General features: G+C 40.9%; 1 protein-coding gene across 6 annotated transcripts in view; it reads right to left on the bottom strand.

The window, feature by feature from the left end:
- The window catches only part of EYA2 (EYA transcriptional coactivator and phosphatase 2), a 186,554-nt gene that overhangs the window by 150,109 nt on the left and 13,120 nt on the right, over window positions 1–23,325 (bottom strand). For 2 of the 6 annotated variants that reach the window (XM_077253252.1, XM_077253253.1), the window contains exon 1: window positions 10,630–10,656. The exons of 3 other annotated variants lie outside the window; for them this stretch is intronic. In XM_077253252.1, the coding sequence (XP_077109367.1) occupies window positions 10,630–10,652 (23 nt within the window). In that variant the 5' untranslated portion in view covers window positions 10,653–10,656. Of the gene's footprint in view, window positions 1–4,853; window positions 5,125–10,629; window positions 10,657–23,325 lie in introns of those variants that run through there. One more of the 6 variants, XM_077253257.1, reaches the window with a different exon arrangement.

Here is a 23,325-nt window from a genome sequence, read left to right as displayed (position 1 = left end):
GTATCATAGATAATCCTTATATTTATAATTATATTTATTTATCCAACATTTTTTGAGCTTGAAGGGACTGTATAAAAAATGGTTGTACTGCCTAACAACTAATATATTTCTCTTGCAAAACCCCGAGAATTAAAGCTGATATATTTGTGTGTTGTTCTTCAGATTTTTCTTTCAATTCATCGTACTGCCAGTGTAGAAAATTCTGACTAAAAACTCAACTACAGGTGCTTCTCACAAAATTAGAATATCATCAAAAAGTTAATTTATTTAATTTCTTCAATACAAAAAGTGAAACTCACACATTATATAAAGTCATTACAAACAGAGTGATCTATTTCAAGTGTTTATTTCTGTTAATGATGATTATGGCTTACAGTCAATGAAAACCCAAAAGTCATTATCTCAGTAAATTAGAATACTTTATAACACCAGCTTGAAAAATGATTTTAAAATCTCCAATGTTGGCCTACTGAAATGTGTGGTCACTCAGTAAATGCACTCAATACTTGGTCGGGGCTCCTTTTGCATCAATTACTGCATCAGTGCGGCGTGGCATGGAGGTGATCAGCCTGTGGCACTGCTGAGGTGATATGGAAGCCCAGGTTGCTTTGATAGCGGCCTTCAGCTCATCTGCATTGTTGGGTCTGGTGTCTCTCATCTTCCTCTTGACAATACCCCATAGATTCTCTATGGGGTTAAGGTCAGGTGAGTTTGCTGGCCAATCAAGCACAGTGATACTGTTGTTTTTAAACCAGGTATTGGTACTTTTGGCAATGTGGACAGGTGCCAAGTCATGCCGGAGAATGAAATTTCCATCTTCAAAAAGCTCGTCGGCAGATGGAAGCATGAAGTGCTCTACAATTTCCTGGTAGACGGCTGCACTGACTTTGGTCTTGATAAAACACAGTGGACCTGCACCAGCAGATGTCATGGCTCCCCAAACCATCACTGATTGTGGAAACTTCACACTAGACCTCAAGGATTGTGTTCATCTCCTCTCTTCCTCCAGACTCTGGGACCTTGATTTCCAAATGAAATGCAAAATATACTTTCATGTGAAAACAACACCTTGGACCACTGAGCAACAGTCCAGTTCTTTTTTCTCCTTCGCCCAGGTAAGACGCTTCTGGCGTTATCTATTGGTCATTAGTGGCTTGACATAAGGAATGCGATACTTGTAGTCCATGTCCTGGATAAGTCTGTGTGTGGTAGCTCTTGAAGTAATGACTCCAGCAGCAGTCCACTCCTTGTGAATATCCCCCAAAGTTTTGAATGGCCTTTTCTTAGCAATCCTTTCAAGGCTGCAGTTATCCTGGTTGCTTGTGCACCTTTTTCTACCACACTTTTTCCTTCCACTCAACTTTCCATTAATATGCTTGGATACAGCACTCTGTGAACAGCCGGCTTCTTTAGCAATGACCTTTTGTGGCTTACCCTCCTTGTGGAGTGTGTCAATGACTGCCTTCTGGACATCTGTCAAGTCAGCAGTCTTCCCCATGATTGTGGAGTCTACTGAAACAGACTAAGTGACCTTTTTAAACTCTTAGAAATCCTTTGCAGGTATTTTTGTTAATTATTATAATTTACTGAGATAATGACTTTTGGGGTTTCATAGGCTGCAGCATCATCAGTATTAACAGAAATAAACACTTGAAATAGATCACTCTGTCTGTAATGACTCTATATAATATATGAGTTTCACTTTTGGTATTGAAGAACTGAAATACATTAACTTTTTGAATATATTGTAATTTTGTGAGAAGCACCTGTATATGAATGAAGATGATTATGATGACGATTAGGGATGAAAATGATTTTATCTGAAGAACTAAGAAACAATGTAAGAAAAATGAATATCTTGTAAAAAAAACTTTTCACCTCTGATCTGACATACGTAGAATAAAATCCATTTTTAGGCTCCATGCTTTGTATGCACAAGGCAAATATACTAGAAAGTTTATACCCTATAAACTACTTGTATACTAGCTATGCTAGGCCTGTACGAGGAGATCTGTGGCTGCAGCCAGAGAAGCAGACATCTCCGAGCTTCGTACAAATTCCGTGCTGACATTTATATTTTATCAGACAGCAAGGCGGTTTCCCAGGGAAACCCAGTATCAGCTTTCATTGAAGCTCTGGGCTCAGAGGCCCATTGTGATACTTATCAGCACAGATATAATTCACCTAGAAACAGCTCATATGGTGGGCAACATACAGAGCCCAACAAGACACCTATCACATCAAGAAGCACCAGGACGTCTTCCTTATATATATTTTTTAATCTAATAAAGCTTTCTGAAACTGTTTAATAGATTTTACATTTCATATGGTATAATGTTCAACATTTGCACTTGCTGTTAGTGATGAGCGAGTGTGCTCGGACAAAGTGTCATCTGAGCATGCTCGTGTCTTAATCGAGACATGCTCATCACTACTTGCTGTCCATGAATGGTAACTTTCTTGTTTACTTTAAGGTTAAATTCACACAATGAGTTTTTGGTGAGTTTTTTTATGCTGTGTATTTTTGCTTTAAAAAAAACACGCAGCATCTTCCAATTCCAGCAAAGTGGATGGGATTTATAGAAATCTCATGCCCATTGTACTTTTTTTGCTCAGCGTAAACTGAATTGCGTTGCGACTTTCAAATCCGCAACATGTCAAATTCTCTTGCGGGTATGCTGAGTTTTATGTGCAGATTTTCCTCATAAACTTGCAGAAAATCGACAGGTAAAAAGCGCGCGTGTTTTTAATGAGTTTCTAAGATGGAAACACACTAAAAACGTATGTAATTCACACATGACTGTGTCAATAAAGTTTTGTCAAAGCCAAAAACCAGGAAGTATCAAAAACAAAGCAGCTTTATTTAAAACATGACATTCCAAAAAGAAACAAAAAAAACCCTCAGCCTCAGGCTACATTCCAACAACGAGTATTCGGTGAGTTTTTGATGTTGCAGATTTCTATTAGGTAAATTAGGTTACTTGCGTTTTTTTCAGTACATTTTTCATCTCATTTTTGGTGCTGCGTATTTTGTCTTTTTTTTGGTGTGTCATGTTTTCAATCAAGCTGCATTGTTTTTGATACTTCCTGGCATGTGGCTTTGACATAACTTTATTGATGCAGTCATTTTGCAGATTACTCACAAAAAATCACCGAGAACGGAGCTTAAGAAGTTGAAAACTCTTCCTCTCTTAAGACCTCCATAATTAAACTAAAGTCGGCCAAACCTGGCCCAACTAGTTCTTGTTGGGAGGATCTCCTGACTCTCCCAGGACCCCAAACAGATGTGGGGTTGAAAGAAGGATGATGCAGTTTGTGTCTGATAGCGACTTTCTCCCTTGAGTCAATTGTTCTATGGGGGAGTTGGAAATGTTTGCTGTCAGCTGCTTCACTAATCTCATGTCTATGAGCACCTTTAAGTTCCCCACAGCTGGAGGCCATGTTACAATGTACCTGTGTGCATTTTAAGGGCTCATACTTGTGCGAAACTCGGATGAGTCTCTCATGTTAATACCCGGCAGTGCAGGAATACATGCAGCCGCACGCTCCGCTCCTGAGTGCCGGGTATTGCCATGCGAGACTCATCTGAGTTTCTCGCAAGTGAGTATGAGCCCTGAGTGGAATAATCGACTAGTCCCATAGACAATGAATGGAGTAAAGTCCAAGCATATGCACCCCAGCTCCATTCAGGACCCTTTAAGGGTTTCTAAAGCCCTGATCTCTGGGGCTGGGGATCCCAATAGTCAGACCTTACCCCCCCCCCCCCAGCGATCAGCAAGTTATCTAATGGATAGGGGATAATTTTTTTCTTTTTTAAGAATAACCCTTTACCACTGAAGGAGACAGATTCACCCATTACATATTACACTGCTGCATACAATAGGAATGATGCTGCTGATACAGATTTACAGATTTAACATGCGTCCTTTGCATCCTTCACCAAATAGTTATAAACTTACTCCTGACAAGTCCCAGCGCCGCCCAAGCCTGCACAGATAGATAATGACTATTATGTCAGAGAAGTGCACTTTAACCATAGATAATTGGTTGAACTTGATAGATTTGTATCTTTTATAAAGTTTGCGATCTTACTTATATAACATTGCTTCCTTGGTTGACCATGTTAGTAATCATCAGTAGAATCTAGGATGTGGTTAATACATGAAATAGCGGGGTGACCCTTATTTTTGTAGCACCACTCCCTTATGGCAGTTGTCTTAAGGTTGTGATTTAGACATCAGTGATTTTTCTCATACACAGAAAACTTTTTTCAGTATTTTGGATCATCTTTCACCAGTTTTTCTTGTATTAAAGAAAAACTGAAAACTGTAAAATTATAAGCAAACCATAATAATGTAAGCAAAGGATAATAAATAATAAACTCGTATGGAAAAAAACCCAAAGGACAAAACTAGTGACAGTTTCTCAAGCTTCTCCTATCAAACAGTCAATGAGAACAGTCGGCATACGGAATAGATGGCTGTCCAATTGTTTCACGGACCCATAGATTTGCATTGGCGATTTTGATCCATAACTTAGATCAAAGTCGGACATGTCTCTGTGTTTTTTATGTGGACCACTCAGTCAACAAAAACACACAGGCATGTGAACAGCTCCATAGACTATAATAAGTACGAGTTTTATCAGTGAAAAATGCAGGTAGAACTCATATCTGAAAAACTGAAGTTTGTATGAGCTCTTAGCTGGAGGATGTGTGATGCTCAATCCTATGTCCCAACAGATGTGGATCCAGTTACCTGTGCACAGGTGGAGTGGTCAACTGATCCATCCTGGGATTCATCTAGAAAGGACGTGTCACATCTCTATACGGCAGGAGGGTTCTGGTTACTCACCCATAACTTCTTGTCCAACATATGTTTGGGTCTTACGATACATCTATTTCTTCTCAATTACAATGGATCATTTATGATTGGGTTAAGCAGCACCCTGGAATCCTATACGATGTCCACTCTGAATCCTAAACTGTCTCCCAGGTCAGTACGAAATTAGAGGATTGTTAAGGCTCTCACTTGCGGGTCTCTGGAACAATAGGCTGTGTGTATAGTAAAACAGAATGGAGTTCCATATGAGCGGGTACATACTCCTTCTCCCCACCCCGCTCCTAAACACAGCTGTCACCCTATACAACAATATGTTCCACGCATACAGTCTTCTAAAAACAGGGATGAACACAAAGGAGGTTATTTAAAACCTGGCAAATGGCAAATCAATGTAAAGGATTTATTAGAAAATGAGTTTATAAAACTAGTGGAGTGTGTAGACATTAACTTCTTTAGCATTTCATAATTTCCTAGTTTTTAAGGTTGAAGGTAGACATAAGTCCATGGAGTTAAACCTAACATGTTAGTCGAGAAGAAGGCAAATGTCCCAATATTTTACAATATCCCATAATAGTGCTGTAGTGCTTTATTTGGCCTAATTTTGACAAGCTAAATATTTGATGCTGTAGAACATCTGCTAGTCTGGCTCCAATGATAACGTGAAATGTCTTTAATCCGGCATCAGTGATTGCACAGCCTTGTCTTCTATCCAGAGGCCTGACCATGAATTTATTAATTCTTTTCTAGGACACAGGTTCACTGTTTGCCATAAAATAAAACACAAATAAGAAGTGACAATCTCATCTGAACGCTGATTGCTAACTAGTAACAGGAGCTTACGTCCCGCAGTTTCCTTCCCAACCGCGGGCACCCATCATGGATGAATGTTGCATGTTCAGGAGGTATGTGGGGGGTGGATGGCTGTTCTTTTTTAATGAAAATCAGACACTTAAGTGCATTAATTAGATTGTAGACATTATAATCGGAAGCAGAGAGGAGTTGTCAGCTTCTTGATGTGCAGTGGCTGCAGGGGCCGGGTTCACCAAGTCGTGTGGATAGTCTGGCTTCTCAACAGGAGTTAAGGCGGTGCTCCACTCTTTCCTAAATAAAGCTCAAATTTTTGTGAGAGCTCATAGACTTGGGTGCAGAGGAAAAGTTTGGCAAATGCCCTGAGCAACAATTCAAATTGCTGCTTTTATTTTCTAAGGGGCTTCTGAAAATTGAGAGCTGAGGTACGTATGATTTCCATGGACAACAGCACAACTTTTTTTGCATTAGTTTAATGCTTACGCTTTTAAAGTAGTTATATATATATATTTTAAAGTAGTATATATATATATATATATATATATATATATATATATATATAAATACACACACACAGTACAGAACAAAAGTTTGGACACACCTTCTCATTTAAAGATTTTTCTGTATTTTCATGAAAATTGTACATTCACACTGAAGGCATCAAAACTATGAATTAACACATGTGGAATTATATACTTAACAAAAAAAGTGTGAAACAACTGAAATTGTGTCTTATATTCTAGGTTCCTCAAAGTAGCCACCTTTTGCTTTGATGACTGCTTTGCACACTGTCGGCATTCTCTTGATGAGCTTCAAGAGGTAGTCACCGGGAAAGGTCTTCCAATAATCTTGAAGGAGTTCCCAGAGATTCTTAGCACTTCTTGGCTCTTTTGCCTTCACTCTGCGGTCCAGCTCACCCCAAACCATCTCGATTGGTTTCAGGTCTGGTGACTGTGGAGGCCAGGTCATCTGGCGTAGCACCCCATCACTCTCCTTCTTGGTCAAATAGCCCTTACACAGCCTGGAGGTGTGTTTGGGGTCATTGTCCTGTTGAAAAATAAATGATGGTCCAACTAAACGCAAACCGGATGGAATAGCATGCCGCTGCAAGATGCTGTGGTGGCCAAGATGGTTTAGTATGCCTTCAATTTTTAATAAATCCCCAACAGTGTCACCAGCAAAGCAATCCCACACCATCACACCTCCTCCTCCATGCTTCACTGTGGGAACCAGGCATGTAGAGTCCATCCTTTTACCTTTTCTGTGTCGCACAAAGACACGGTGGTTGGAACCAAAGATCTCTAATTTGGACTCATCAGACAAAAGCACAGATTTCCACTGGTCTAATGTCCATTCCTTGTGTTCTTTAGCCCAAACAAGTCTCTTCTGCTTGTTGTCTGTCCTTAGCAGTGGTTTCCTAGCAGCTATTTTACCATGAAGGCCTGCTGCACAAAGTCTCCTCTTAACAGTTGTTGTAGAGATGTGTCTGCTGCTAGAACTCTGTGTGGCATTGACCTGGTCTCTAATCTGAGCTGCTGTTAACCTGCGATTTCTGAGGCTGGTGACTCAGATAAACTTATCCTCAGAAGCAGAGGTAACTCTTGGTCTTCTTTTCCTGGGGCGGTCCTCATGTGAGCCAGTTTCTTTGTAGCGCTTGATGGTTTTTGCCACTGCACTTGGGGACACTTTCAAAGTTTTCCAAATTTTTTGGACTGATTGACCTTCATTTCTTAAAGTAATGATGGCCACTCGTTTTTCTTTACTTAGCTGCTTTTTTCTTGCCATAGTACAAATTCTAACAGTCTATTCATTAGGACTATCAGCTGTGTATCCACCAGACTTCTGCACAACACAACTGATGGTCCCAACCCCATTTATAAGGCAAGATATCCCACTTATTAAACCTGACAGGGCACACCTGTGAAGTGATAACCATTCCCGGTGACTACCTCTTGAAGCTCATCAAGAGAATGCCAAGAGTGTACAAAGCAGTCATCAAAGCAAAAGGTGGCTACTTTGAAGAACCTAGAATATAAGACATAATTTCAGTTGTTTCACACTTTTTTGTTAAGTATATAATTCCACATGTGTTAATTCATAGTTTTGATGCCTTCAGTGTGAATGTACAAATTTCAAAGTCATGAAAATACAGAAAAATCTTTAAATGAGAAGGTGTGTCCAAACTTTTGGTCTGTACTGTATATACCTTTTGCTTTGATGTCTGCTTTGCACACTCTTGGCATTCTCTTGATGAGCTTCAAGAGGTAGTCACCGGGAATGGTTTTCAATTCACAGGTGTGCCCTGTCAGGTTTAATAAGTGGGATTTCTTGCCTTATAAATGGGGTTGGAACCATCAGTTGTCATATATATATGCAAAAAAAGAAAAATATAGAATGAACGGCACCAGAGGAGTACACATTCAGGACTTGGATCCACGTAAGTCTGATTAGCAGCCCGCACGAAATCCCAGGGTCTGAGGTGCTCAGCAATTATAGCATATAGCTAAATGAACAATAAGTGAAAAGAGATGCGGCACAAGAATGTTGTTATGTCGGTCCAATAAAGAGCACGATTCCACAAGCATAAAAGGCTGAGTGCCGCATCTCTTTTCACTTATTGTCATATATATATGACTTTTACACAGAGGTACAGTTAGGTCCATATATATTTGGACAGAGACAACATTTTTCTAATTTTGGTTATAGACATTACCACAATAAATTTTAAACAAAATAATTCAGATACAGTTGAAGTTCAGACTTTCAGCTTTCATTTGAGGGTATCCACATTACAATTGGATGAAGGTTTTAGGAGTTTCGACTCCTTAACATGTGCCACCCAGTTTTTAAAGGGACCAAAAGTAATTGGACAATTGACTCCAAAGCTATTTCATGGACAGGTGTGGGCAATCCCTTCGTCATATCATTCTCAGTTAAGCAGATAAAAGGTCTGGAGTTGATTTGAAGTGTGGTGCTTGCATTTGGAAGGTTTTGCTGTGAAGTAAACATGCGGTCAAAGGAGCTCTCCATGCAGGTGAAACACGCCATCCTTAAGCTGCAAAACCAGAAAAAACCCATCCGAGAAATTGCTACAATATTTAGAGAGGCAAAATCTACAGTTTGGTACATCTTGAGAAAGAAAGAAAGCACTGGTGAACTCATCAATGCAAAAAGACCTGGGCGCCCACGGAAGACAACAGTGGTGGATGATCATAGAATAATCTCCATGGTGAAGAGAAACCCCTTCACAACAGCCAACCAAGTGAACAACACTCTCCAGGAGGTCGGCACATCAATATCCAAATCTACCATAAAGAGAAGACTGCATGAAAGTAAATACAGAGGGTTCACTGCACGGTGCAAGCCACTCATAAGCATCACGAATAATAAGGCTAGACTGGACTTTGCTAAAAAACATCTAAAAAAGCCAGCACAGTTCTGGAAGAACATTCTTTGGACAGATTAAACCAAGATCAACCTCTACCAGAATGATGGAAAGAGAAAAGTATGGCAAAGGCGTGGTACAGCTCATGATCCAAAGCATACCACATCATCTATAAAACACGGCGGAGGCAGTGTGATGGCTTGGGCATGCATGGCTGCCAGTGACAATAGGTCACTAGTGTTTATTGATGATGTGACACAGGACAGAAGCAGACGAATGAATTCTGAGGTATTCAGAGACATACTGTGTGCTCAGATCCAGCCAAATGCAGCAAAACTGATTGGTCGTCGTTTCATACTACAGATGGACAATGACCCAAAATATAAAGCCAAAGAAACCCAGGAGTTTATTAAAGCAAAGAAGTGGAATATTCTTGAATGGCCTAATCAGCCACCTGATCTCAGCCCAATTGAGCATGCTTTTCACTTGTTAAAGACTAAACTTCTGACAGAAAGGTCCACAAACAAACAGCAACTGAAAACCACAGCAGTGAAGGCCAGGCAGAGCATCAAAAAGGAGGAAACACAGTGTCTGGTGATGTCCATGAGTTCAAGACTTCAGGCAGTCATGGCCAACAAAGGGTTTTCAACCAAGTACTAAAAAGTAACATTTTATTTAAAATTATTGAATCTGTCCAATTACTTTTGGTCCCTTTAAAAACAGGGTGGCACATGTTAAGGAGCTGAAACTCCTAAACCCTTCATCCAATTTTAATGTGGATACCCTCAAATGAAAGCTGAAAGTCTGATCTTCAACTGCATCTGAATTGTTTTGTTTAAAATTCATTGTGGTAATGCCTATAACCAAAATTAGAAAAATGTTGTCTCTGTCCAAATATATATGGACCTAACTGTAGTTGATCGTTGCTGGTCTACAAACGTGAAGGTTTTGTGCAATTTTTCACTTGATTTTTTTTTTGGTGCTGCTCCTTTGATTGTGGAACATTTCTTCTTTTTCTTCAGTATCCATCTGTTCAAAAGTTATGTCCCCTCGAAATAAAGAATGAAATTTACCCTTCAACCAACTCGGCATATACCACAAAACTTCCCTGTGGGTTTTTGCTTTTTTTTTTTTGCTGACAGTGGAATCTCTCTCTCTGGTGACTTCAAGTGGTTTGGTCAAAGGAAAGTTCTATGGAAGTTACAGAAACAGTGTAGAGCAGTACACCTGGCTGTTTACAGTCTCAATCACTTGTACCTGCCATAAATGGCTGAGATTAGAAGAATCCGCCCTTTAGTTTAAGCGCAGAGATCTTATGGAATTGAAAATAAAACCAAGAAGGAACAGTGAGCAAGGTATGACAGACAGTCGGACATCACTGCAGACATGTCCACAGTAAGCAGTAACATTATAAATTAATGTTTGGCTGGGAATAAGTGAAGGCTGTCTCTGCTCTCTTCTGTGCACACTCCTCCCTGACAGTGTAATTTATGTTCAATGACATTGACATCACTTATGTCTCCTGATAAGAAACGAACATCAATCACTTCCCTGACTTGCCAGATATCCTCCTGCTAAAAAAGGCAGTGTACCCACCAGACGGGAGCTGTTTTCTCCATTAGCTCTGAGCTGTGAGACTCAACACTTAGAACTGGAGAGGACTTTGATCTCGTGTGACCTCTTCACCTCCACTCCCCATTATTGTTTCCTGGGTTGGAGCTGGCAATTGAGGAGTTGTAAAATACTTTTTATATATTGTGATGATGACATAATCTCCCCACCTTGAAGCAGATGGTCAATAGTAAAAATGCTAATGTATCTGGTCCACAAAAACCCCTTGTGATCAATATATCGAGGTTGGGTGTGAAACAATCACCTGCCTGGCTTAAGAGATGTGTGAAAAATTGGTATTATTTTTTTTAAGCCGATATAATTTGCAGATGAGAAATACATGTTGTTGCTCCCTACCTCAATCGGTGAATGGTTCAGCTCTTATGGCCCCTTTCGACCTGCCGATACAGGCAGTTAAATAACCACCGATCAGCTATATCAAAGGCGATGGGTGGTCATCTACTGGCCTATTTACACAGGCCAAAATACAATCTATCCACCGAACGATTATCAATACAAGTGCTCTGTGCTGAAAAAGAACGGTGGCCATGCACTCCGCTACGCCATTCATGATTTAGGAGACTGCATCCAGTACAGCACCCTACTTTTCTGGCGGTCCTATAGACAATCAGTGGAGTGATGGCAATCTACTGTCGGATCCAGCAGAGCCTTGTTCTCAACATCGTTGAGGATTGCTGCAATCAGATCCTTTGGAAATATGATCAATTTTAATGTTCAGAATAATGGTTAATAATGTGATTGCTTAAAAATGTAAAATACATAATGCCTCAGTTTCCAATAAGCCCGGTACTATCAAAACAGTGGTTGTAGTCCATCAGCTCATGGACGGAACATGAGGCTCACATAAGGCTATCGCATCTGCATTTGAGGCTCCAATTTGTCCTGAAAAATGAAGGAAAGCCGACTGAGCCTCATTGTGGTTAATAGCGTCTGTTGGTGCCATTTGGTTCTGTCATGGATCTCTTCCTTGGAAGTATTCTCTATTTCTCATCCCATAAGGACTTATGCACACGACCGATTTCCTCGTACAAGTGCTATTATTGATTTTCACAAATAGCACTTGAGCCTATAATATTCTGTGGTGCTGTGCACATGTATGGGTCCGAGGAAGAAATCGGAAAATCGGAGACATGGCCGATTTTGATCCAAGTGTCGGATCAATATCAGCAATGCAAGCTAATGGGTTTGTGAAAAAAATCAGACCTAACTCAAATGACATCCTAGTGTGGTCTGATTTTCATGCACTGGTAGAACGGAGAAGGTGGAGAAATTTTTTTTTTCTCTCCACATCGAGAAAAACTGATGATAGTCTGATCAAACTCTGATAAGAATAATTGGATGATTTTTCTCAGATGTGGAGAAATCGGTCGCAAGACCCAACCCTTATAGAACATAAAAATGCAATCCCTAACACAGATGTGAACAGAGCCCGTACGAACTGCATGTAACTTCTGCTGAATATCCATTTGGTAAAAACAAGCAGAACAACACAGGAGGCTTCCGCAAATGGTCGGTCACCTTCATGATATGCACTTGTAGTTTCAGCCCACAACAGGAAAACAATCCAACCATCAAACTTTAGCAGACATTGTGAATAACCGATTGCACACATTCTAAACGGTTGTAGACCAGAGTGGTCAAAAACTGCCTTTGTTGCCGACTTTTGTGATAGGTTAAGTTCACACTGCTGCCGATTTGCTCCGTCTGCCCGTATGTACAGCAGATTGTGCAGGATTTGCCTGCTATTTACATGCACCAATCGGATCCATAAACTGGACCGGACTAGAGTATGCTGAGATTTTTGAGGTACGTGTGAAATGCAGCCAGTGTGCACTAGCATGCAGACCAACATTGGTTCCATGTTCTGTCCTTCCCCAACATAGACCGAAAATACATTTGTGTAAGTGTGAGCTTTACGGGTAATCATTTATCCACACCGCAGTAAAAAAATATCATACAAACAGCTCATATAGCCATAACCAATGTCGCACGAATCCAGTAGTCATCCTTTCAGAATGACAATTACATATACGCAGATAATTCTGCTTTTCCCAGCTCATCATGGAAGGGTTAAAGGTGATTAATCACCATGTTACAATAGTCTCAGCCGTCAGGCGCCAGACAGACACTCAGCCACACATGGGTTAAACCATTTTCTTCTGTGCACCAAAAAAAAACTGAAGAAAGTTCATGTTTTCGCTATGTGGTCCTTATTCTTTCATCTTCCAGCAATCAAGGAACTTTAAAGGGGGCACTGCTGTTGACATGACCTCTTAAAATTGTGCTGGAGCATTCAGGCCACACCGAGAGAAAATGGTTAACACAACAACCATACATCAAAGTGCTCCGGTAATTATGGGGTCAATTTCCATCAGAACCCACAGCAAGCGGATCACTACCAGCAAAACGGCAGCTCCTGGATGTCCCATCCAAGTGTACATCAATCTGTGCAGAAGGAATGCAAATATATTAGAAAATCTGGAGTTGGGACCGGATTTATCAATAATCTGTAATGCACCAAAACGAGCAAGTAAAAATACTGCGACATAAAAAAACTGCTCCAATGAGAAGTTACACATAGCTAGGTGAGCTATGAAAAAGTCACTTCACTTTATTGGAGATATCACAGTACCTGGGCTGTGCTTGTGGCGACGAAGAAGTCTCGATGGTATACAATTAAGGTTTTTATTCATACCAATGCATTTCAGCACCAGACTGTCACCTTTTTCAAGATAAAAAAAACAAATGGGTTATTTTTTACACTTGTTTTTTTTACATTGGAAAAGGAGTTAGAATCACAGGGAGTGTGAATAAAAACCTTATTTGTATATCATCGAGGCTTCTTCATTGGGCAGCTAAGGTATTGCGATAGCTCCAATAAAGTGAATTGCTATCTGGGAAAATTTCTCCTCCAGCCAGGGCTGAACTGGCCATCTGGCAATTCTGTCAAATGCCAGAAGGACCTGTCTGATTGTGGGCTGCCTTGTCTGCTATGTTGTTAACAAAATCGGTGTTCTCAAGACACCCATACGGTTAAGGTACCGTCACACTCAGCAACTTTGCAAAGAGAACGACAACAATCCGTGACATTGCAGCGTCCTGGATAGTGATCTCGTTGTGTTTGACACGCAGCAGCGATCTGGATCCCGCTGTGCCATCGCTGGTCGGAGCTAGAAGTCCAGAACTTTATTTCGTCGCCAGGTCGGCGTGTATCGTCATGTTTGACATCAAAAGCAACGACACTAACAATGGATGTAATGGAGCTAACAACCAGCGAGAACGAGAAGTGAGTCGCCGTTACGTCACTGGATCGCTCCTGCATCGTTCTGGAGTTGCTGTGTTTGATGTCTCTACAGCGACCTAAACAGCGACGCTCCAGCAATCTAGTTTAGGTTGGCTCGTTGTCTATATCGCCGCAGCATCGCTGAGTGTGACGGTACCTTTAGGCTGCCGTCACACTAGCAGTATTTGGTCAGTATTTTACATCAGTATTTGTAGGCCAAAACCAGGAGTGGAACAATTAGAGGAAAAGTATAATGGAAACATATGCACCACTTCTGCATTTATCACCCACTCCTGGTTTTGGCTTACAAATACTGATGTAAAATACTGACCAAATACTGCGAGTGTGACGGCAGCCTAAAGAGTTGTGATGAAGCACAAAGTCGCTGACTCCGTCACTTACCCCAGCAGGCCACAGGTATCATTAGAAATATTGGTATTGTAGTACATCTTGCTTTCCTCCATCCAGGGTAATATTAGTAATATATCCCATCTGGTGCTTGGGGACAGTGACAGTATGGGCCTGTGTGATTTCAAATGCCTGGGCTGAATTTCAGTCCCAGTCCGTACCTACCTCCAGCCACGGGGTTGCATCCACAAATTCTAAGGCTAATTCTAAGGTGTTGTATCCCTACATAAGCCCTCCAGGTGAGCACCACCATCATTCTCACCTCTCTTATTTCTCTTGCAGTATCACCTTATTGTGCGTCTCTGTGTAAACCAGACCCCGGCAAGAGAAAGTCCCCATCACAGCCAATTCTATGCTTCCTTGAGAAGAAGAAGGCAGCATGCCTTGGATAAAAGTAAGCAATAGACTGTATCTGCTTGTCCGTCATTGGTCATCCTCATCTAAATAGGGATACCATAAAGCAATATTCTTTAGTCAACTACTTGAAAGAAAGTAAGTTTTCCCTAATCTTTTGAAGTCTGGGGTTCACCATGTGCTATGATTACTGAAAGTTATAAAAAAGTCTACATGAAGAACCCACCGCAGTTGAGATTTGTTCGACAATGAAATGATCACAGGAGCCAAACGCTGTAAGACCCGATTATAGAAAAAATATGTCAACATGCTTTCCAGTAAGAAGGGAAATGGTAGTAGCTATTGCTGCACACAACATGTGCACTGAATGCAGCCAGGAGGATTAATAGGCTCCATGTGTCAGAAATCTACAGGAATTCCACTGTGAATGGGTGGCTGGTGGTGGCAGCGGTGGGCAAACCGCTGTGGGGAGTTGCAGCGTCGGCACCCGATAATCCAGCAGTTTTTCCTATACGAGGACTAGACGATGTGTGTCGATCAATGTCCACCATGTTGTCAGCAGCTTTCCAAACATAATCGGGCACCTCCACTCTTTACTGTACTTCTAGAATTATTTTCAAGGAGGGAAGTGCTACCATACTGCAATGCAATGTGCAACTGCAATATAGATTTTGATCATTTAGAGGGTTATTCCCATCTTTATAGATGGATACTAGAGGATGGTACTGTAGTGCAGCGGGGTTGGTCCAGTGCGACAGACAGTGACTATGGGAAAAGTTCACAGCAAACGTATTTAATGTCCACACTCACACAAAATACAGCATACGGTATCCTCCGGATCGGAGCCGGGGAAACAAAACAGTCCATGGGAGTCTGGTTGTAAAGGGTGATGGCACCACCGTATCACGCTGTGTGGGTGCCAGGAGTTCGCTCTACTGGCTCTGTGTTAGCTCACCCAGGCTGAGCCGTCTGCTCCGCATGTTGCAAGCTCCAAACTGACACACCCAAACCTTTGCTGCAGGGTTTTTTCTAAACAGGAATCTGTGGCCATGGGCCACTTGCAAGACCCGGCCTGGAGGAAATGCCTAAAACGGGTTTTCCCATAACGGGTTTTCCTGAACAATGCCTTGGCCAAATAGCTTGGCCAGGTCCATGCTTACTTTTTTTTGCTTTGTGACTCACAGGCGTCCTGCTGTGACCACAAGGCACTCCAGCGAGTCTAATAGGACTCCGTCCGCATCCTGAGGCATACATATCGACGCCTCCCTGCCTCACAGTACTTATAAAAACAAGCATTGTTGCAATTTACCGCTTATTAAAATTTGCAGCCGTTTTTGAGATTTTAACACTTCTCCTTTGTTTACAGCAATTGATTATAAGACCAGCCACCGCTGCTGTCTAGCTTGTAAGCACTGGACTAAAGCTGGACGCTATAAGGAGATAACAGCATGCTCCAGAGATTGTGGCCTGCTTATAAACAGTGCTTACAAGCTCAATAGAAAAGAGCTTGTCGGCACTGCGCATGTTCTGCTGTCTAACAGCGGTGGGCTGTCTCAAGACAGCGAGCTGTAAACAAGAGTAGTTGAAAAATTTAATAAGCAGAAAATTGCAAAATTTACATGCACTGTCTGACAATCTCCATATATGAAGATGAGAATAACCCTTTAATGACAGTAATTATAAAGTCAAGAAAAGATGTTGTGTAGGGGTCATTGCAGCCGCAAAGTGAAGGGATCTTTTTACCGGAGTTCCCTGAACAATGATTGATTTTTTTAAAATTTGTGGATGAACCAATACTTATGTATAATCACTCGGCTGTAAGGTCTCATTCAGATTTGTGCTTTTTATTCCTCCCTGATTTTCATCAATGTCCTGGATAGATTTTCATCAGTTTTTCTTGTATGCCAAAAAAAACTAATAAAAAAAATGAAGGTTTCACAAGCTTCTACTGCGAAAAACGGATAGCACTACGATACAACCAGGATGCAATCAGGGTGCAGTCCCAGTTTTTTTTATTGGCCCTTAGACTTGCATTGATAGATTATCTTTTTCTACTTAGAAGAAAATGATCGTGGTTTTTATTATTTTTATTGCATAGGCCAGTTTGATCCATGATTCAGATCAAAAAAAGGATATGCAAAAAAATGGACTTGTGAACAGTCTTGTAGATTATAACGGGTACATTCGTGTATAGTTAGGAAAGTTACGTCTGAATGAGGCCTTGGGGTACGTTCACACAAATGTATTTGGTTTTTTCTTGCGTTGTTTGAAAGCTGGACAGCACATGGACCCAATGTTAGCCCACTGGCTAGTACAATGGGGTATTTTTCACACAGACTTCAGGTACTTGAGAAAAACGTACAGCATGCTTTTGTCTGATTTTTTTCACATTTAATACGTATGTCTGGTTTTATTTACACCTTTGTGGCCTCCATTTTTTTATGTCGACATTTAAAACATTTTTTACAAGACCAAATACAGTTTCCTATGTTAATAATTACAACATAGCCATAAAAATCGGATGTAATGTGAATGTTCCGTATGGGATCTGATTTTTTTCCCCTACCCATAGATTTAAATACGTGATTCTGATCCAAAATACGGAAGGAAGCAGCACAAGCTGAAATTATTTTCCAATGGACACTCAGCCTAAAAAAAAAATTGTGGTCTGAACAGCCCTATTAAATAACCCTTGTCTGAGTGATGTACATACCATATGCTAGTCTGAACGAGCTCTTACACAGCTAGATGCTGTCCTGATGAGCAGGTTCAGGTCTTATTCCTACTGGGGTACAAGCAAAAATCTCCAAAAGAGGTTTAAATGAGCGCACATAAAATTGTCCATTTTTCATCCTTGTGTCCGTTTTTTCACACAGACAGAAGGGGGCCCCTGTGCAAGCACAATATATGGACCCCTTGCAGCCCAATTGGTCATCACAATGCACAATTCCCCATGCTTTGAAGGTAGAAGTGGCCCCCTTACATCTTGGACCCCTGTGCGGCCACACAGGTTGCACCAATGATATGTCCACACACATTTTTACTTCTTTATGGCGTCTGTTTTATGCATTAGCAGTTTATAAAATAAAAAAGGCAAAAAATAAGTTTTCTATGTTAATAACTGCAATGGATCTGTAGAAATTGTATGCCATTCAGATGGTTTAAATATTGAAACAGTTTCTATAACGTACTCATTAATGGGTGTAGTCTGATCCAAAAAAATGGATTATTTAGTGAATGATGCAATTTTTTATTTTTACAAGCGTGACCTGTGTGTAAAAATGCTGATGTGAATTGCACCATTGATCCGTGTGCTGTCTATATGCTGTTTTGCATATGGACATAAAATACGCTCATTTGAATAAGTCCTGACAGAAATATGATTATTTGGATTTAAGTTTTTTCCAGCCATGTACAACCCCACGTGCATTGGATGCAGATTTTCACATCAATGTAGTGGGGGCCAGGGTTGAAAAACAATGAGAAGATGATGGTTATAAAGGATATACTGTATATATAGTGGCATGTAAAAGTTTGTGCACCCCTGGTCAAAATTACTGTTATTGTGAACAGCTAAGCAAGTTGAAGATGAAATGATCTCTAAAAGGCCTAAAGTTAAAAATGACACAATATTGTCATTTTTTACATTTTAAAAATTACAAAAAGGAAAATGAGCTGATGTAAAAGTTTGGGCATCCTTGGAGATTTCTGTGCTCAGATAACTTTGACCAAAGTTTCAGACCTTAATTAACCTGTTAGGGTTTTGGCTTGTTCACTATCATTGTTAGGAAAGGCCAGGTGATGCAAATTTCCCAGCTTTATAAAAACCTAGCCTCCTCTAACCTTGTGCCAAAAAACAGCAGCCATGGGTTCTTCTAAGGGCTGTCCCACACGTCCAGATAATTCCGGTACCGGAATAAATCGGTACCGGAGTTATCCGTGTCCGTGTGCCTGGGAACTCACGTAGGCCATACGTGCGGCACACGTGTGCCGCCCGTATGGCGAGTGGGTACCACACGGAGCGTGTGGTACCCACGCGTGTGGTACCCTGCATCGTGCTGAAGCCACGATTCATATGTTCCCTGCAGCAGCGTTTGCTGCAGAGAAAATATGAATAACAGTGTTTAAAATAAAGATCTATGTGTCCGCCGCCCTCCCACCCCCTGTGCGCCCCCCCCCGCTGTTCTGAAAATACTTACCCACCTCCCTCGCTGCTTCCTGGTCTGGCCGCGGCTTCTAGTGTATGCGGTCACGTGACCGCATACAGTAGGAGGCACGGGGCAGAGAGGAAGGAGTGACAGCCAACGTGGGAGCGGGTGAGTATTTTCAGGACAGCGGGGGGGCGCACAGGGGGTGGGGGGGCGGCGGACACATAGATCTTTATTTTAAACACTATTATTCATATTTTCTCTGCAGCAAACGCTGCTGCAGGGAACATATGAATCGCGGCTTCAGCACCATGTGGGGGGGACAGCGCTTACTGTAGCGCTGTCTCCTGCACGCACACGGACCCCAGACGGAGAACGTCCGTGTGAGGTCCGTGTTTTACATGGACCCATTGACTCTATTGGGTCCGTGTAATATGTGCGCTCCCACGAACACGGACATGTCTCCGTGTTTGGCACACAGAGACACGGTCCGCAAAAAATCAATGACATCTGAACAGATGCATTGATTTTTATGGGTCTACGTGTGTCAGTGTCTCTGGTACGTGAGGAAACTGTCACCTCACGTACCGGAGCCACTGACGTGTGAAACCGGCCTAAGCAACTGCCTAGCACTCTAAAAACGGTGGAGGCCCAAAAAGCAGGAGAAGGCTGTAAGAAGATGGCAAAGCGTTTTCAAATTGCCCTTTCCTCAGTTCCAAGTGTAATTAGAGAGACCTGCACAAATATTGCCTTCATGGAAGATTCATCATAAGAAAACATCTCCTGCGTCCTCGCAATAAAATTCAGCATTGGAAGTATGGAAAAAAACATCTAAACAAGCCTGATGCATTTTGGAAACAAGTCCTGTGGACCGATGAGGTTAAAATAGAACTCTTTGGCCACAATGATCAGAGGTACAAGTATGTTTGGAGAAAAAAGTGCACAGAATTTCAGGAAAAGAACATTTTCATTTGATAAACCATTTCTTGGGGTTGTGTTGCAGCCAATGGCACATGGTTCTCAAACGTTTGCATTGGCCCATTTTCCTTTTTGTAATTTTTAAAATGTAAATAATGAAAACATATATATATATTTTCGGCCTAAGATACAAAGGAAATGTGTCATGTTAAACTTTAACTTGCTTAACTGTTCGCAATAACAGTAATGTTGATAAAGGGTGCCAAACTTTTACATGCCACTGTATGTACATAAACAGCTGCTTCTTGTTGCCTATGGTAAGTTGGGCAGACCACCATAATCGGAGAAGAAGGAAGAGTAAAAAAATAAAAAATAGAAGTGTAGAGGAAGCACTGCCAATTAAAAACTTTACAAACTAGAGTGTCCAAAAATCCGGAATATTAATTTCATTAGAATAAATGGTAAGGCAAATAAAAGGCATATGGATACGGCTAATATTATTCTACGACTTTTATTTGCCCAATTATTTATTGTTTTAATGTTAAGAAATAGTCAGTGTTTGACTGTAGTTGTACCTATTTTTAATCGTCAGCGCTACTGATTAATCCAGGTCCAAAAACTGTGAGAAAATACACTAAAAAATGGAGGACTTGATTTTGGTTGCCTATAGATACATTCTGGGTCCTGTGTAGGGCCACGAGCACATGATGAGTATTTGTTGAATTTTTTTTGCCTCAGTATTTGTAAGTGAGAACCAGGAGTGGGTGATAAATACAGAAGTGGTGACTAGTGATGAGGGAATATACTCGTTACTCGAGATTTCCTGAGCATGCACGGGGGTCCTCCAAGTATTTGTAAGTACTTGGAGATTTAGTTTTCAGCCCCGCAGCTGAATGATTTACATCTCTCCAGCTTGATTACATGTGGGGATTCCCTATCAACCAGACAACCCCCACATGTACTCAGCCTGGCTAGCAGCTGTAAATCATTCAGCTGTTGCAATGAAAACTAAATCTTCGAGTACTTACAAATACTTGGAGGACCCCTGAGCGTGCTCTGAAAATCTTGAGTAACGAGTATATTTGCTCATCACTAGTGGTGACGTGTTTCTATTAAGGCCCCGTCTCACATAGCGAGATCGCTAGCGAGATCGCTGCTGAGTCACTAGTTTTGTGACGCAACAGCGACCTCAGTAGCGATCTCGCTATGTGTGACACGTACCAGCGATCAGGCCCCTGCTGCGAGATCGCTGGTCGTGTCGGAATGGCCTGGACCTTTTTTTGGTCGTTGAGGTCCCGCTGACATCGCTGAATCGGTGTGTGTGACACCGATCCAGCGATGTCTTCACTGGTAACCAGGGTAAACATCGGGTTACTAAGTGCGGCCCTGCGCTTAGTAACCCGATGTTTACCCTGGTTACCCGGGTGCTGCAGGGGGACTTCGGCATCGTTGAAGACAGTTTCAATGATGCCGAAGTCGTTCCCCTGATCGTTGGTCGCTGGAGAGAGCTGTCTGTGTGACAGCTCCCCAGCGACCACACAGCGACTTACCAACGATCACGGCCAGGTCGTATCGCTGGTCGTGATCGTTGGTAAATCGCTATGTGAGACGGGGCCATTACACTTTTCCTCTGATACACTCCTGGTTTTGGCTTGCACATCCTGAGGTAAAATACTGACCAAATACTGAACGTGTACACGTGGCCTAAATCTACACCCATTAATTTTTCTTTTAGGCTATGTTCCCACAAAGAGCTTTGGGTGAATTTTTGATGTTACAGATTTTCTGCACCATTTCAGTACCCATTTAGTAAAATAAGTTACTTGCATTTTTTTCGTAAAAAAAATCACCAAAAACTCATTGTGGGAACGTAGCCCTAGGCTAAGGTTTTGTTGAGTTTTTTATGCTGTGTATTTTAAAAAAGAACTTATTTTACTTAATGGGCGCAGAATTGGTGCAGAAATTCTGCAATATGAAAAACTCACCAAGAGCTCATTGTCAGAACGTAGCCTTATAGGAAATTTCATTTCCAGTGTAAAAAATTCCCATTCTTTACACTACAGGCTGCGTCTGGAGAAATGTAAATTGAGCTCAATGAAAATAAGATAAAAAGAGGATATACAGTATGACTGAGAGGAGCAGGAGGACTACTTCATAATCATCCTGCCGCTTATCTAACTATTAAAGGTAATTCCCTGCACCGAGCAGCTGTTCTGTCCCCTGAAGAGCAATTACCGGTTATTATTATTATTACATCACAGCCGCGGAGGGTCGCTTGCATGGATTTTGGACATGCTTTCACATCCAGCGTCAGGGCCGTATCTGTCATTACATGGAGGCCTCAGCTTTTCTTTTACAGGTCTCTTATTCTACAGCTTAAAAGACCGTTCAGTTTTGTAAATTTGTCGATTTCACGTTTCGGCGCCAGTAGCGCTCGGGCCGCCAAGATAGATGTCTCTGATAAATCCCCATCACAGAATATTTCAGCTGCTACTGAAGCAAAGACTTAATGAGTTTTAACCCTTCGGCTGCAGCCAACGTAACACAACACAGCCCAGCGCGAGGTCACACAAAGCTCCAGCGCCGAGCATGCAGTTAAACGTCCACACACAGGAACAATTGGGGGAGTCTGTCTGCGATATCGCATTTCATTTTCTAGCAAATGATGTGAAACCCACTGGGGACGGGACGGCTGTTGCTGGTTCTACTCATTAACTATTTACTGGGTCCCACCGATTTAAGGTAAACTGGTCAACACCAGCGTGGATGGAGGCTTTGTGAAAGTAGAACGGAAACTGAGAAAGACAATATATAAAATTTACATATTCATACAGCCAACAGTCATACAGTATATGCATATACCATATATATATATACACACACAATATTACTGTATACATATTCCAATTATCTACTAACAAATATGTAACTACGGTACTTCAATCATATATATACTGTAGTTATATAGCGTATATACATATTTCCCAAATTTTATATATGTAAATAATATATATATCCACATGCATATTTACAGTATATGTAAAAAAAATTAAAAATTATATACGATATTTATATATATATATATACATATATATATATATATATATATATATATATATATATATAAATCCAGAGATGCAGAACATCCGAATGAGTGAAAAATCACAAGCTACATTTCAGCTCCCTCTATGGAGCCTTTCTAATCTTTCTCTCTTTTTATATACGGTATATAAAAATAAATAAATAAATATATATATACACATACTATGTGTATATATATATATATATATATATATATATACATACACACACATACACACGTTCTTATATATACACACATATATATGCCCCCCCACACACACACTCTTTTTATATATATATATATATATATATATATATATATATATATATATATTCAGATGTGTGTTTAAATTTACAATTAAATATGTAAAAAAAAACACGTAGAAACAAAAAAGAAAAAAATTCCAGAATCATGTTTGCAAAGTGGGTGGTTTGTACAAGTTAATAGAAGTTTACAGCGACACCAGT

The sequence above is a fragment of the Ranitomeya variabilis genome, chromosome 4 (genome assembly GCF_051348905.1).
Source record: "Ranitomeya variabilis isolate aRanVar5 chromosome 4, aRanVar5.hap1, whole genome shotgun sequence".
Classification (NCBI taxonomy): domain Eukaryota; kingdom Metazoa; phylum Chordata; class Amphibia; order Anura; family Dendrobatidae; genus Ranitomeya; species Ranitomeya variabilis.
Note: the sequence above shows the minus strand (reverse complement) of the source record. Positions and strands in the feature narration are given on the sequence as shown.